We start from the raw sequence: 15,483 nt of genomic DNA, 5'->3' as shown, positions 1-15,483 counted from the left end.
ACTAGCACTTGAATGAAAACATAAAATCAACGCAGTAAAACACTATTAGGAACAGAAAGGTCCTTATCTGAGAATCATTTTTTTTTGTTTAATTCAATTTTGATAGCACTGACTCGAACTCCAAGTCAGAATCAAGAAAAGTTATGAAGAGTAGAACTCCTTATTTCAAATAAAGATCTTACTGTGTTAGATCAATAAACTCCCAACCCCCAAAAATATGAAAACAGGAATCAAAAGAAATAGAATGCGAAAATAAATCCTAAGGAGTAAATAAAAACAACAGTTTTTTTTAACCGAACGTAAGGAGTAGTAATGCCATAATACATTCTATGACAGCCCTCCCCCAGATTCCTATGACATCCCTCTGACGTCAAGAAAAATCCCTGGTACCAGAAATTTGTGTGATTCCTATGACAGCCCTGTGACGTCACAACAACCCTGGCAAGATTCTGACGACATGCCCCGGCAAGATTCCCGGGATTCCCGTGTTTCAGTATTTTTATATGATTAATCAGAGTGTGGTCGGTATAATAAACAAGTAGCAATAATAGAGAATTCTAAGTGGAGCTGCTAACCCCTCGCATCTCTACAATGTGGTAAGCTGGCAAGATTCTCATGACAGCCCCTGTATCCAAGTGTAATGTGGAGGATGCAATTTATGTAACCTTGCGACTTAACGAACGACAGCGCACGCCTTACGCAATGACAGTTCACTTATCTTATGTAAGGACGGTACACGTCTCATGTAATGACAGCACACACATCACCGTCATATAAAACTTTTTTGACATTTCATTTTTCGTCGAAACGTTCAAGGCATTTTCTGTTTTTTTTTCTTCTAACTTAATTACGGCGGACACTTTATGTAATGTCAGCACACGTTGCGTAATGACAGCACGCATCTTACGTAATGACAGCGCTCACACCACTATCACATAATGCTTTTTTGGGATTTTATTTTTCGCCAGAATGTTCAACGTGTTTTTTCTTTCTTTCAAAGCGTTTCTTTTTATTCTTTCTTTTTTTTTCTTTAATTATTTGTCCTCGCTGAGACTCGAAAGTTCAATTTCCTTCCAATGGAACAGCGCCCCAAGCATTAGGACTAACAGACCATTCCCAGTATTCTGTCCTAGTCAATATATTCTGCAACCACCCTTTCTATACGAACCTTACATGCCCCCTGGGCATAACTTACAACCCTTACCCTGAGGGCTCTGGGGGTTGTCATTCTCAAAGACATAATATCCAGACCTTTCAACTATGCCGAACAAAATAGCAATCTCAAAATATCGACTGGATGTACCAGGAGAAATGATGGGCGTGGGAGGCGGGTCGGTTACCCTCAAATAGCTTTCGACTATTAAAAAGGACACTAGCCTCTTCAATTTCCAATATAATGGGCCCTTTTCGAAGTTTCTACGACAACTGCTTCTATACGAAATGCTTTGGTCTAAAACCAAAAAAAATTTAATAATAATAATAATACATTGTGCCAACATCGTTCTTTACTTAGGCAACGCTATTCGCTGCCTGTGATATAGATTCAAATATCACACACTCAGCTTTTCATTCACAACTATTTAGATATGCAAGAGTTTGCAGTAATTATACGAATTTTAAAAATAGGTCTCGAATGCTTAGCCATAAACTGATCTTAACAGGTTTTACTGCTAATAAAATAACTTGGCAATTAAAAAGTTTAGTTTTCAGTATAATGAACTTTTAGGTAAATATGCAAAAAACTTTCGTGAAATGTTGAAGGATATTTTAATGTAATTTCTCCCCTTTTTTTCTTTTCTTTTGGGATTGTTTTATATAATACTATGGTGTTTCTAGGACAGCTTGAAGGGCTTATATTTTATGATTTATTCCAGAAATCAATAAATTAGTTTATTTTACACCCCATCTCCCGCTCGTGAAACGTGGGACTGTTCCAGATTTGTTTTTTGGATTCATTTGCTTGCTGTATTCAAAAACGGATATATATATACTTTCATTTTGTACGTATTTTTTTGATAATTTTAATGATAGGAATGTATTTCACAAGCACTACCTTTCACAGGTATACCTTATAGAACTTAAGGTAGGTGCGCCATTTTGCCTGGTAAGGAATTTAATGCGGGGTAACCCATTTAGGCAAAAGTGTATTGCTCTGAGGAGCCCTCATGGCAGAGGCTTACCTGGGAATATTTCATTATATTTGAGGGGGTTTTGCTTTTAATTTTATGACGGTTTAAATTTATTAATGATTATTTTGCATGAATTCTGATATTTTTTTTTGTTTTATGGTTGGGCTATTGTTCAAGAGCTTTATTTTTTTTTTCTCAATTGCTAAAGTAGAAAAGCAGTTCTTTTATTCTTCTTTTTGTTTTATTTTTCTATTCAGAAGAAAATCTTTAAACCTTTAAAGACCTTTAACATATATAAGCCTTTAAAAATATACGTAGAATATTTATTTTTTAAAATATTTAACCTTTAAAAACCTTTAAAATATCACTGTTTGTATGGTTTGAAATTCTGTGCGACTTTTGATCTTTTACGTCACCGAATCCTTCGCAACCTCTAGAAAAGGGTTGTCTGATGCTTAAGTACATTGAACACACATGTTTAAATAAATTGAAACACCGTATATAAGCAGAAAAAGTGAAATACTACAATTTCAAACTGCTGAAAACAAAGATCCTGGTAAAATTTGTCAACCCTTTCCCCTTGACTAAATTAACTGTGGATACTCATGATGCCCCGTTTTGTCTTTTCCATCTCTTTTCTGGTATATTCGTGATTGTAATATTTTATGCTCCATAGAAAAGATTGCCACAGTAGGAAAAGTACTATTAACCCATTCTAGCCTTAATAAAAAAAAGCAAATTACTCGCCCTCTAACCAAGAGAGAACAGATATCAGTTCCCTAACATTTCTCTGAAGGTTAAACGAGAGTAAAATGCATTGGCATTAAAATGTTCTTTTTAAGGAATTCGCTCCCCCGCCCCTTCAAAATGACCCGGTGTTCTTCCTTTATAATAGCTAATATGCTTGTTCAATGAAGTTTTGAAATACATGTCAGAAACATTTTTCTGCAATAAAGAGGGAGGTATCAAACCCTTATTCAGGCTTGGTGTAAGTGAAGGAAGTTAAGATATTAATTCCTGCTCCTTGGTTCAGCACCTGAAGCTAGTCACTGAATCAAAGGTTAGCATAGTTAGATAAACAGGTTAATTAAAAATTGCATGTAATAGGGGATTTTTCTGTCCTAATTCTTTTGGAACAAGGAAACTAATTAAAAAAGGAAACAAGGAAACTAATAAAGGAAACAAGGAAGGAAAAATGGTGCGGGAGCACCATTTTTCCTTTTGAATATTATATTCAAAACCACCATTTGAATATTATATTCCCAAAAATTGATCAAAGGCAGTGTACAATATTGCTGCCTAAGTAGAGGAGTGCTGCCACAATGTAGTGTTTATTTATTTCTGACCAAGGCACTTCGTTTAGAATGAGTTGTCGTAGAAACTTCGAAAGGGGCTCATTTGATTGAAATTCTAGTGGCCCCTTTCAAGAGTCCAAAGTTATTGGTGGACAACCAGCCATCCCCTCCCCACACCCACCAATTCGTCAAGCATATCCAATCAAAATTCTGAGATAACCATTTTGCTCAACATGATTAAAAGGTCCAGTAATTATGTGTTTGAGGTTGGCAAGGACTACAAGTTATACTAGTTGCTCATTATTAACATATAAGGTTATTTATGGATGGAGTGGTCATGTAAACTTCGGAAGGAGCTCATCGATTGAAAATTAAAAGTTCCCGTGCCCCTTTTTAAGACTCAAAAGTAGTTGGAGGACAATTAACCCTTCGATGTCCTTTTTTCCCCAAATACATTCAATCGAAACTTTAAGATAGCTATTCTGTTTAAAAAATTCCAAAATAGGCCTTCATGGTTGAAACAAACCCACATAGCCTGGAGAAAAGGGTTGAAGTTATGCCCCAGGGGTATGTTAGGTTTTTAAGGAAGTATTTGTCGTATAGACTTTACAGAGGGCTCATTTGGTCGAAATTGAAAATTCTAGTTCTCTTTTAAGAGTCTAAATTGATGAAGGGCAACTAGCCCCCCCCTCCTTAGCACCCTTTTAGCCAAACACATCAGATTAAAATTGTTAGATAGTCCTTTTTGTTACAAATAGTCCAAAGAACATATAACAATACCTGCAGGGTTGACTAAGTCCCCCAGAACGTAGGAGCAAGGGTTGTAATTTATGCTCTGGTGACATATAAGGTTTTTATGGAACGGGTAGTTTGTAAATTTTTAGATAGGGCTCATTTGATTAGAAAAATCGGAAGTTCTAGTGCCCATTTTAAGAGTCAAAAGTTCTTATTAGGCAACCAGTCCCCCCCCACGCTCATCATTTCCTCACTCACATCCAATCAAAGTTTTTAGACAGTTATTTTGTTATAAATTGTTGAAAAGTGCAGTAATATGTCTTTGGGGAGGTCAAATCCCCTACAGCCGGCCGTAAGCTAGACAATTCGTTCATTGTTGATATATGTTATATGTTGTTGACAAAGGTGGACATGTTTTGCCTTTACTTTTCCAAGAGACGAAGGGCATTCAGAATGCTGATGGGTGTTTTGAGCTAAATCAATATAAGTTATGGGCATACGGGTCATCAAAAGGTTATAACTCAGGAAGGACTAAGTTTATTAAGTTGGAACTTTCAATAAATGATAAGTGAGATTATCAATTGACCAAAAAGACAATATTTCCACGCTACTACTACTGCTACTACTACTACTACTACTACTACTACTACTACTACTACTACTACTGCTACTACTACTACTACCACTACTACTACTACTACTACTACAACTACAACTACTGCTATTACTTCTACTACTGCTACTACTAGTAATACTAATACTGCTACAAATACTACTAATACTACTGCTACTGCTACAACTATACCTACCACTACTACTACTGCTACCACAACTATTCCTACTATTATCACTACTGCCACTAATACTACTGCTTCTGTATGGAGTACTACGAAGGCTAAGGATATTGAAATAAGCATCTGAGGAAACATTGCGGGGAAATTTGAGCAAAATCAAAACGTACTATGTGGATGCAGATTGCTCATACGGGCGTATCAGCAATATTTTTGGAACGGCTTACTGTACCAGGAGGAAACTTCAGTGATATCATGTGGTACAAGACGGTAACATATACCAGCTGCTAATGCTATTAATACTTCTCCTACGACTATTACTGCTACTTCGGTTCCTACTGCCACCACTACTACTGTAATGCTAGTTTAATTACGGCTACTTGTATGAAGTTAAAAACTGGACAAAATATTGAAGAGGAATTTGAAGTAAATCAAAGCACACTTTGAAAATTCCAGAGAATGCTTAAAGGGGAAGATCAATTGACAAAAAGGAAATATATGCATGCCACAACTAACACTACTACCACATCTACTTTTATTAATAACTACTGCTGGTGCTGCTAAACTACTCCAATTACTAATACAACTTGTAAGGCTTAGCGTATTAAGTTAGTGTATTAAGGCAACATGGACACGCTATTGCTAATACTACTACCACTGCTGCACTTACTATTTCTACCACTACTATTACTGTTACTCCACCTACTACTTCTATTACAAGTACTTGTAAGTCTAAGAACATAAAGATGAAAATTTCAAAAAGTATATGAATATACAGGTTATCAAAAGGGCATATCGGCAATGTCATAGCAATGATTAATCGTATGAAGTTGAAACTTCCAGGACTTGATGATAGGAATGTTCACCTGACCAGAAGGTAATATTTTTTTGATACTACTGCTGCTATTAATACTAGTGCTATAGCTATTAATACAACTATTAGTACTGCTAATACTAATGCTATTACTATGACTACTATTACAACTATGCCTAAGGAAATTTTTAGGGGATCTCTAGGGGGGAATTCTAACTTAAAAAAACACGCCATCTGTATGCAGGCTATCAAACGGGCATACCAGCAAAATCTTAGGAACAGTTGTGTGTCTGAAGTTGGAACTTACAGGCCTTGTTGTGGGGGATGTGGAACAAACCAAAAGACAATATTTGCATCCTAATGCTACTGCTTCTGCTCATACTATTACTGGTACTAATACTATTACTACTACTGTTACATTTATTGCTACAACAACTACTACTAAAGATACTGAAGCTAAGGCAACTACTATTAATTCTACTGCTTCTACTGCTGTTGTTACTACTATTACTACCAGTTCTGCTATTACTGCTACTAAAGCTAAGTGTATTTATTCAACTCTTGCCCCCTGGCTCTGGGTGTTTGTGTCAACTCTAGAGGCATTACTGTATATTTCTTGGACTATTTTTTAGTAAAGTTGGCAGTTTCATAGTTTCAATCAGATGCGTTTGAGGAAAAGAGGGCTTTGAGAGGGGGGATAGTTGCCCTCCTTCACTTTTGACTCTTAAAAATAAGCTAGAACTTTCAATTTCCGATTAAATGAGCCTCCTCTAAATTTTACATGACCACCCCTTCCATGAAAACCCTATATACCCTGGGGTATAACTGACAACCCTTGCTCCCAGACTCTGTTTTTTTTTTATTCCCAAAGGTCTTGTTATAAGATCTGTGAATTATTTTGAATAAAATTGCTATATCAAAGTTTCTATAGGCAACATTTAGGGAAAAGAGGATGTGGGGGAGGGAGGTTAGTTGCCCTTCGATCACTTCTGACTCTTAAAAAGGGTACTAGAGATTCTGATTTCCAATTCAATGAGCCCCCTCCGAAGTTTATACGAGCACCCCCTCACTCTAAACCTTACATGTTAGTAATGAGCAACTAGTATAACTTATAGCCCTTGCCCTGAGGGTTGTGGGGGGTGTCGTCCCCAAAGACGTAGCTAATGGGCCTTTCAACTATGCTGAACAAAAAGACAATCTCAAAATTTTGATTTGGTGTTTTTGGGAAAATGGTAGACTGGGAGGGAGGGGCTGGACACCCTCCAGGTACTTTTGGCTCTCAAAAAGGGCATCAGAGCCTTCATTTTCTAATTGATTGAGCCTCTTTTGAAGTTTCTATGACCAATCCTTGTATGCGAAGTGCCTTGTTTGAAAAAAAAAAAATTGTCCACATCGTTACCTAGGCAGCTAAAAATAGGATTACTTAGGCAGCGCTATTGCGCTGCCAATGATAATAGACATTTAATTAAGTTGCTAAACTATAGGATATGGAAATATTGAGAGATGAATATCACGAAAAAGAAGTAATTACCCCTTACATCAAAATAAAGGGAATTCGAGGAGAAGATTTAGAAAACTGAAAAATATAGCAAAGTGGGTGGGTATAGACCCTCCATAAAGCTAATGTAAAAAAAATCATAATGTTAGACTTGTTTGAAACTCGTATTTGTTTTCTCTAAGGAGCTCGAATGCAATATGAAATAAAGAAAAAAAAACACTTCCCTACTATTGGGTCAAAAAGCACATATTTTTCTTATGAACCACTTCAAGCTCAAAACTGTACGTTCCTTGGTTAAAGGAACCATTTGAGAAAAAAAAAATTGAGGATATGAGGTTTCCGTAAAGGTGATTGCCATGAAACTTAGTACTCTCTGCTAATTGGCTGTGCTAATGAGGATGTAATTAAATTGCTATACAAATTTGATTTTACGCCACTTAACTTCCTGTGCAGTTATGCTGTTTATAGTATTAGCTCGCACCAAATTAAAAAAAAAGTGGCGTGAGTTAGAAACCAACCAAAAATAATCTAAGAACATGTGAGAGCATAGAGGTTAATAATGTGTAGCTATCTTTTGAAGGTCTAGTTGTTTTTGGGAATCATTAGGTTATTGGTGTTTGCAGTCTAGCAGAGGGAAAGTGGCGGCAATTTAAGTAGTTAGATTTCTTATTTTTTTAGACTTTAACTTGACAACACTGGTAAAATAAGATACTGCCCTTTTATATTTATAATTTTTAAGTAACCAAAAGCCAAATCTTAAGAAATTGTGATTCTTCAGGTATGAATTTGTCCTGGTGGGTTCAGGGGGCCTAAACATACATTTATTTTGACACTTTGGAACTTAAAGTTTATGTTGCCTAGCAAAATAAACATTTGCTCGGTTTATTGAACAAATTTAATTATATAATACTAAAATGTACTTCTAGCCTTTTTCAGAGGTGGTTTTAGGGGAAGGGGGGAAGGGACAGAGGGATATAACTTGCCCCGGGCGTAGAAAGTTTAAAGGTGCCAAATTTCAAATAAGCAATCTAACCGTTACAATCATTTTGTAATTTAGAAATTTTACTCTATTAAAATAAACTAAAGGATGTAGTTAATAAACGAAAATAATTAATAAATTATTACTTAACTAATAAAATAGAAACACAATAAAAAAAATTATATAGTAATAATCAAATAATAATAAGTAAAACAATTAAATTAAAATAATTAAAAAAATAATTTAAATTATAAACTAAAAAATAATGAAAAAGTAAATGATTAATTGACTAAAAGATTAAAAATAGTTTCGTTAATAAGGAAAATTCTGTTAAAATTTTGCCTGCAAGTCCTATGGATGACAGGGGAAGGGAGGAGCGCTAATCAAGAGTTTGTCCAGGGCGCAAGAGAGGCTAGAACTACCACTAACCTTTCTATTTTCCATATACTTCATACACTTTTCTATGACAACTTGTTGAAACGAATTTCCAAGAACTTTAATCCATTCCTTGCAGTGATCAATAGACTGTTGAACCATGTCCTCTTGGTTGATTCTAGAAGAAGGGATTGGTAAAACAGAAATTGATAATCACAGAAAATGGAAGCACATCCAGAGTGTAAAATAGGCATCAGTGCAGTGAAGAAAAATCCACTGGAAATACAAAAAAATAAAACAGGAAAATCCACTACAAATATCAGTAGTCATTGCCAAATAGAGGGGGGATTTGGAGAGGGTACAGTCTAAAAGGCATATTGTTTTTAAAATATAAGAAATTTTAATTACAAGCACTCAAATTCTGGTTTATTTCGGGGGATGGGAGTTTTCTTATGTATTTGTGCCAGCAAATGGTTTGTATATTTCAGTTTCAAGGGGTGAGTATTTGCTATTACATTATTTTCTGAATTGTTTGTGCATAGTGCACCAAAGAATTTACCAAATTACATGTTTTTTCATATTATAAGGGCTAGTAAATCATTACGATGGTCAAACAAGGCCGGGAACCGTAAAAAGGATTTTAAGATATCGAATCCCCTTTATACATAATAAACATAAGCAGATATATAACAATACAAATTTAGGAAGTTTTTAGTTGTTACACCCAAAAATACTTACTGAATTGGTCCACAATATTTATAATGAGAAATAAGTCTCATGTCTTCAACCAAATCCAAATAGAATTGAAACTTTTCATCCCAAGACTCTATGCTAGGATTCGTCTTTCGAAAAAGCCTAACCGTAGCCAGCTTTTCTGATTTCCAAAGACTCTCATAAATTCGCCATACCCTCACTTGGTGTTCTACTTCTTCTACAAGCTCATGAGACCTTGCCTGTATCTTCGCATTGAACAAAATGATGTCCTGATTTTGTTCCAGCTTCTCTAAGAAATTCCATTTTGATCCTGCTGCTGAATCATCATGATGGTAACAGACTTCATGCATAATAATTTTTTTCGTCCTGAAAACATAAAAATTGATATGTTTAAAAACTGAAAACGTAAGGAATTCATGATGCTGCTTTTTTTAGTGTATAATGTGTACGATGTAGGAAACGAAGTAGGATGTAATTTCCGATGTAGGAAGGAAATTACAGCTAGTATAAACATAGTAATCCTTTTGTCTCTCTCTAAAAAAAGGGTAAAGATCCCCCAGAGCCATTGCTGATGCATAGGACGTCAAATTGACGTTTTAGTCGCTGGGTCTTTTTTACAGGCACAGTAAGGAAGATTCTACCCAAAACCTCTACCTCTTGCTTATTGAGAAATCTTGCTTGAAACCTACTTGAATATACACTCACTAAAACCTTTGAATTACTTGAGGCTATATATTTGAACCACAATCATAGGCAGCGCAATTGCGCTGCCTAAGTAAAGAACGATGTTGGCACAATGTATGATTTATTTTTTGGTTTCTTGGTCTTAGACCAGGGCACTTCGTATCGAAGGAGTTGTCATAGAAACATAGAAACCAAAACGGACAGAAATTACAATAAATAACCAAGCAAAACTCATAATGAGCAGAGATTAACATGAGTTGGGCTCAAAACCCCGATGCCTTCCCAAGGCCAGATCAAAACTTGCACTTTAGTGCAAAAAAATACAAATTGAATGTGTATTGTCAGTTTAATATAAACATACTGATATTTAGTAATCAAAATGTTCATATTATTTGATTTATTAAAGTTATAAAAGTAAAAACATTTATTTTTTTCAGTAAAGTGCAAATTATGTTCTGGCCTTGGGATGGCATATCGGTTTTGAGCCCTGCTCCTGTTAATTTCTGTTCGTTTTGAGCTTGAATCGGTTATTTATTGTAATTTCTGTTCGTTTTGGGTTTCATTTATTTATCGATGCTGATTTGTGGTAGTTTCACGCTTGGTAGATTATTTGATTTTATTTTTGCTCATTTTTATTCTAATGGAGTTCTTTACTTTTCTTTGAAAAACTTATGTTGTGGAAAAAGTTTTTTAATTAATCTGTAAAAAGTATTATTCCTAATTGTTACTGTAGGAAGGAAAACAATTTCCTGTACAATGTAAAGATTAAATAGAATATTAACAAAATATACGAACTAGTATCTGGCTGCATTGAATTTTGTATCCTATTTTGAGCCATTGATAATTAACAAAAAAACTGATATCATTCATCTGTGTTCTTTACATGAGCTTCATCGTGGGAAATAACCCTTAGTTAATGTATTAGATCCGTATCCAACAAGTCTGCCAAGTGAAGTGCCAGAGTAAGAGAAAAAAAAGCAAGAAAAATTGTACTTGTTTACTTTGCGCAGCTATATATTCACTCATAAAGACTCAGATTAAATAAATTCTTCAGGTGTATGTCTACATAGAAAAAATATGAACCCTTTTCCAAAGAATTGAACCCCAAATCCCTTTAGCAGAGGAATCTACTGACTGAACGCATTTGCCCATGAGTAATTGTTTTATAAGAAGGGAAGACCGGACCTAGTTTGGGAATCTTGTTTTAGTAGTTTAGCTCTAGAAGAAGGAGAATCTGGTAAAACACACCTACTGTATTTCATGATGAGGTCACGTTATTACCCACTCAATGCTCCAAAGCCGTTTTTCATACAGCTTTGGTATGAATGCCGATTGTCATACTTCTCTTTTTTTTTTTTTTTTTTTTTTTTTTTTAACACTTCCGATCAACATTTTGATATAGAAATTTTGCTGAACGTAGTTGAAGGGTCCAAAAATTATGTTTTTAAGTACGACAAAACCCCCCCCTCCCCCCACAGCCCTCAGGGCTAAGGTTATAAGTTATGCCCTGGGGGCATATAAGGTTTTTTTTTTATAGAATGCTTCTCTCTTATTGTGGTCATTAGGAGATTAATAACACACACACACACACACACACACACACACACACACACACACACACACACACACACACACACACACACACACACACACACACACAAAAATACAACTAAAACATCTTATTTTCATTACCTGGCAAAACTGAGAAAATCACATGAACACCTTATGATTATGGTCCCATGGTATAATGAGGTAGAAAGTGAAAGCTCAAAATAGTTAGGATGAATCATATGTAAGCCAAGATTTAGATTTATGAAGGCCTAAGCTCTCGTTTTAACTATCGGGGGAGATAAAGTACTTGGCACCCAACCCAAAATTTAGATACAGACCTAATAGGTTTAATATGTCTGCGACAATATTGATGGTGCTGTTAATAATGATGTTGGTGTTTTCGTTGGTGATACTAATTATAATTGTGGTAATGGCAATTATTGCTTTGAGATGACTGTTGTGAAAATATTATAAGAGCTTCTTTACTCTACAAGAGGTAAGAGGAGTACCAGTGGAGTCGTTTGGGAGGGGCAAGGGGGGCAGTTGTCATTCTAATAATTTGGAGAAAAAACTATTATATAACCCATGCTCCTTGACTCTGCGGATGTGGAACCCTCTCCCCCCCCCTAATGAAAATACTGGAGCTACGCCCCTGGGGAAAACATAGAGTTTGATGGTAAAAATAGGCACACAAGCAAACAGAAAATGATGTATGTCCTTACATGTGTTTATTTTTATTGCTGATACTAATTTAGATTCCCAAGAGGTGTTAATTCTACCCATTTTTTTCAAGTAAATATATACACCAGACAACATATATCAAGTTTATAGCCCTTTGGCTGTTGTTGTCACCTACTGGCTGCACTCAGCACTCAGTGGTCACTGAGTTACTAATATCAGTGGTAGTTTTATGCTGAATCGACTAACATAAGCTGAATCTGACCTAGACACCTTTCACCCTTCAATCACTCAAGGTTGAATGTAGTGCTCAGTCGACTCTAACTAACCTTTCAATAAATCCTTGAGGTATACCGTTAAGAAGTTGATATATTTCTTGAAATGATGGATATACGCGAGGATAAAACTCTGAAAGTCTAAGAAAAACCACCATGACTGGATTGCTGCTGTTTAAAATTCTGAAGTAGTCCATCAGCGACGATGATAGCACCCTAAAACAATCAAATTAGAATAGATCTGGCAACATAGAATTCAACGAAAGCATATATATTGACGCATAACTGACAGAACACATAACTCACAATGAGAGGCAGTAGTGTTCCCTTAGTAAAGAGCCACATGCTTTCCATGTTTTATTTATTTTTTTCCAAAACTACTTTATGTGGAAAATACGGTTCTAGAAACATAGGAGTGGGCTCGTTAAATCGAAAATTAAAAGTTATGGTGCCCTTTTAAAGTAAGAAATGATTAAAGGTTAACCAGCCTCCCTCCTGTGCCTGTTTTAACCCCCGGGCGCCCCATAATTCCTTTTGATGTGGGACCAAAATTTTGTTATGTTAATCTTTTTTTAAATAGTTTAAAGGCTAGGTTAAAACATCAATATAACACCCGTACCCAATATAGGGTTCAAGAATGGAGCTATATACAGGTTTAATAAACATGTCCCTGCTGTCAAAATGATTCACACGGCCACAGCGTCAATGGTTTACAATTATGGCAATTATATATTATTCCCTGAGAAGATTTTTATATTTTTTGCATCTGGGTCTATAAAGTAGTTATTTTGGTTTGGATTTTCGATCATTTTCAAATTCTTAGGAATACATGACTGGGCCAAGATTCTACAGAGTTTCCAAAGAGTAGGCTATATTATTAAGAATACACACCCGAAACCAAATCAAAAGAAGTTATATGTTGCTAAGTTTTCAAAATATGTTACCTTTAATATCCCCATATGGCATGGGGAACTTTTTGAAACTTTTAAGGAGAGATAGGAGAGCAAGAAAAACTTTCAGGGAAGAGACGAAACAAAATATTTGGCTTTGTGGAAGGAAAAAAGTAAGTCGGAAAATAATATGCGTGTTCAGGTTATTAAAATTGCACAGAAAAAGTCGACAAGAAGACTTGAGTTTCGTCTCGGTGAAAAATGTCTAAAACGCTTTGCCTCTGATCTAGCTTAGCGTTTTTGCACTGCCTGTCCATATGGAATCTAGAATCGAATTACGGTTAAGCAACGGGGTAAGCCAAAATACACTATGTGCAGCAGCGTTACCAAAATAGCAAATCTGCAATATCTCTGGAATGGATCAGGGGAATAAGCTTAATTTTTCAGGGATTTTGGTAGGGCAAATGAGCTTTGAGTTATAACAACCTAGGGTAGAGTGAAACTTGAACTTTGGATTCAGGGAGGGGGAGAGAATTGCCCCTAATCTAATAAATTTATTCTTGAACCAATTTTTGATGAAGCAGTAAGGTTTAATAATAAGACACTATCTGTAGCAACGCTATCAAAATATCCCTACGTAATACAACGAGGACAGTATTGGGGATCAATTTGAAACTTTAAAAAAAGGTTGGGAGGCGGTAAGGGGACCTTGAGTCCTGAATCGGGAGATTGAGGCAGGGTTTTAACAAAAGAGACTGCATGCAATAAGAAAATATCTCCTCTACATTATCTGAGGAATGAAAGGCTTGGAGGAATCTAATTGAAGCTTTCAGGGTGTTTGCGGGACGAGAGGAGAGGCCAAAAGGACCTCAAATTTTTTCTTTGCGGAACAGGTGAAACAAACAATTTTCTTTTTTCAATTCACGTAAAAGTCTAGCATAGTTAGCTCCTATGGAATGTATAATCTAGTCATGGTCAAGCAGCAATTTAAGTCAGAAGATATTAACTCATACCCAGAAAATCAAAATAGCTTATCTGCAACAATTATATCTGATGGATCTAAAAATGTGTTTAGAACTTAGAATCTATTCATAATGAAGCAAATCTGAAGACAGGATATGTCTTCAGATAATAAAAATAGCATATCAGCTATTTCTTCAAAACTGCTTGGGAAAATGGAGTTGAAACCTTAACAGATGGAGAAGGATTAAGACAGTAAAAAGTTTGTCTCTTATTCACCTGAAGGTTTTTGCGAAAAAAAATTGTGATAGAAAACTAGTTAGTATAAGAAAAAACTTGGCGAAGAAAAAGTTTATTGTAAATTAGTATGCATAAAAGTGTGTTAGAAATTAATTAGCAAGAAAACAAATATGGTAAATAAAAGCTCATTAATATTTAGTTAACAGAAGTGAAAAAATATTGTCATAGGAATTGAGCATTTACACCGGATTAAAATTTAAATACACACTTCAGATTCAGATGCAAAAATTTATTACTTCATAAAAAAAATACCTCATGGCTACATTATATAAGAAACTCAAGATCCACATAAAAGACACAAGTCTTGTGGGTGGCTGCATCTTCTAACCACCATTTAGCATATAAAATATTCAATAAGCAATAACATTAAAAACTAATTTATTATTTTGTCACAAAAAAGAAGAAATAAATAATCGTGAAAAAAAAGTTTGATTTTTTTTTTCTCGTCACAAGCTACTAGCCTCCCTTCTCTCTTCAACTTTCTTTTATTTAAAATTAAGCTACCGACTGCTCAAGTACTGCCTGGGTGACTATTTCACACTGAAACTTTACTGGTTCTAATAACAAAACCCGACCTCGTTGAATTTTAGATTTCACGAGCCAGATGATCGACGTTTCTCGTCTAATATTCATGGTAAGCAGAATTCTGGGAAAATAAATGTCAGAAGTACTCAGGGGACAACTTATTTAAAAACTGAAATACAAAAAACGATTGCTGGTAGTCACGCTCTTGTCCAACATTAAGAACACTAAGCTTCTTATAAAGTGCACCAGTATTTCCACACTGATGCAACTCACCACTTACTCTCATTGCT

At 35.3% G+C, this 15,483-nt stretch overlaps 2 protein-coding genes across 2 annotated transcripts in view; one reads left to right on the top strand and one right to left on the bottom strand.

Moving 5' to 3' along the window:
- The window catches only part of Liprin-beta (liprin-beta 1), a 622,086-nt gene that overhangs the window by 353,911 nt on the left and 252,692 nt on the right, over positions 1-15,483 (top strand). The window lies entirely within an intron of this gene.
- The window catches only part of LOC148955020 (dynein axonemal heavy chain 10-like), a 146,527-nt gene that overhangs the window by 22,328 nt on the left and 108,716 nt on the right, over positions 1-15,483 (bottom strand). Inside the window, exons 9-11 of the mRNA XM_089099722.1 lie at positions 12,573-12,734; positions 9,355-9,696; positions 8,671-8,794 (exon numbers count right to left, since the gene is read on the bottom strand). Coding sequence (XP_088955848.1) covers positions 8,671-8,794; positions 9,355-9,696; positions 12,573-12,734 — 628 coding nt within the window. The remainder of the gene's footprint in view (positions 1-8,670; positions 8,795-9,354; positions 9,697-12,572; positions 12,735-15,483) is intronic.

Source organism: Artemia sp. Qi Xiang Cuo, chromosome 2 (genome assembly GCF_049724085.1).
Source record: "Artemia sp. Qi Xiang Cuo chromosome 2, ASM4972408v1, whole genome shotgun sequence".
In the NCBI taxonomy this organism is placed as follows: Eukaryota; Metazoa; Arthropoda; class Branchiopoda; order Anostraca; family Artemiidae; genus Artemia; species Artemia sp. Qi Xiang Cuo.
The sequence above is the reverse complement of the archived record's forward strand: the minus strand, read 5'-3'. Positions and strand labels throughout refer to the sequence as shown.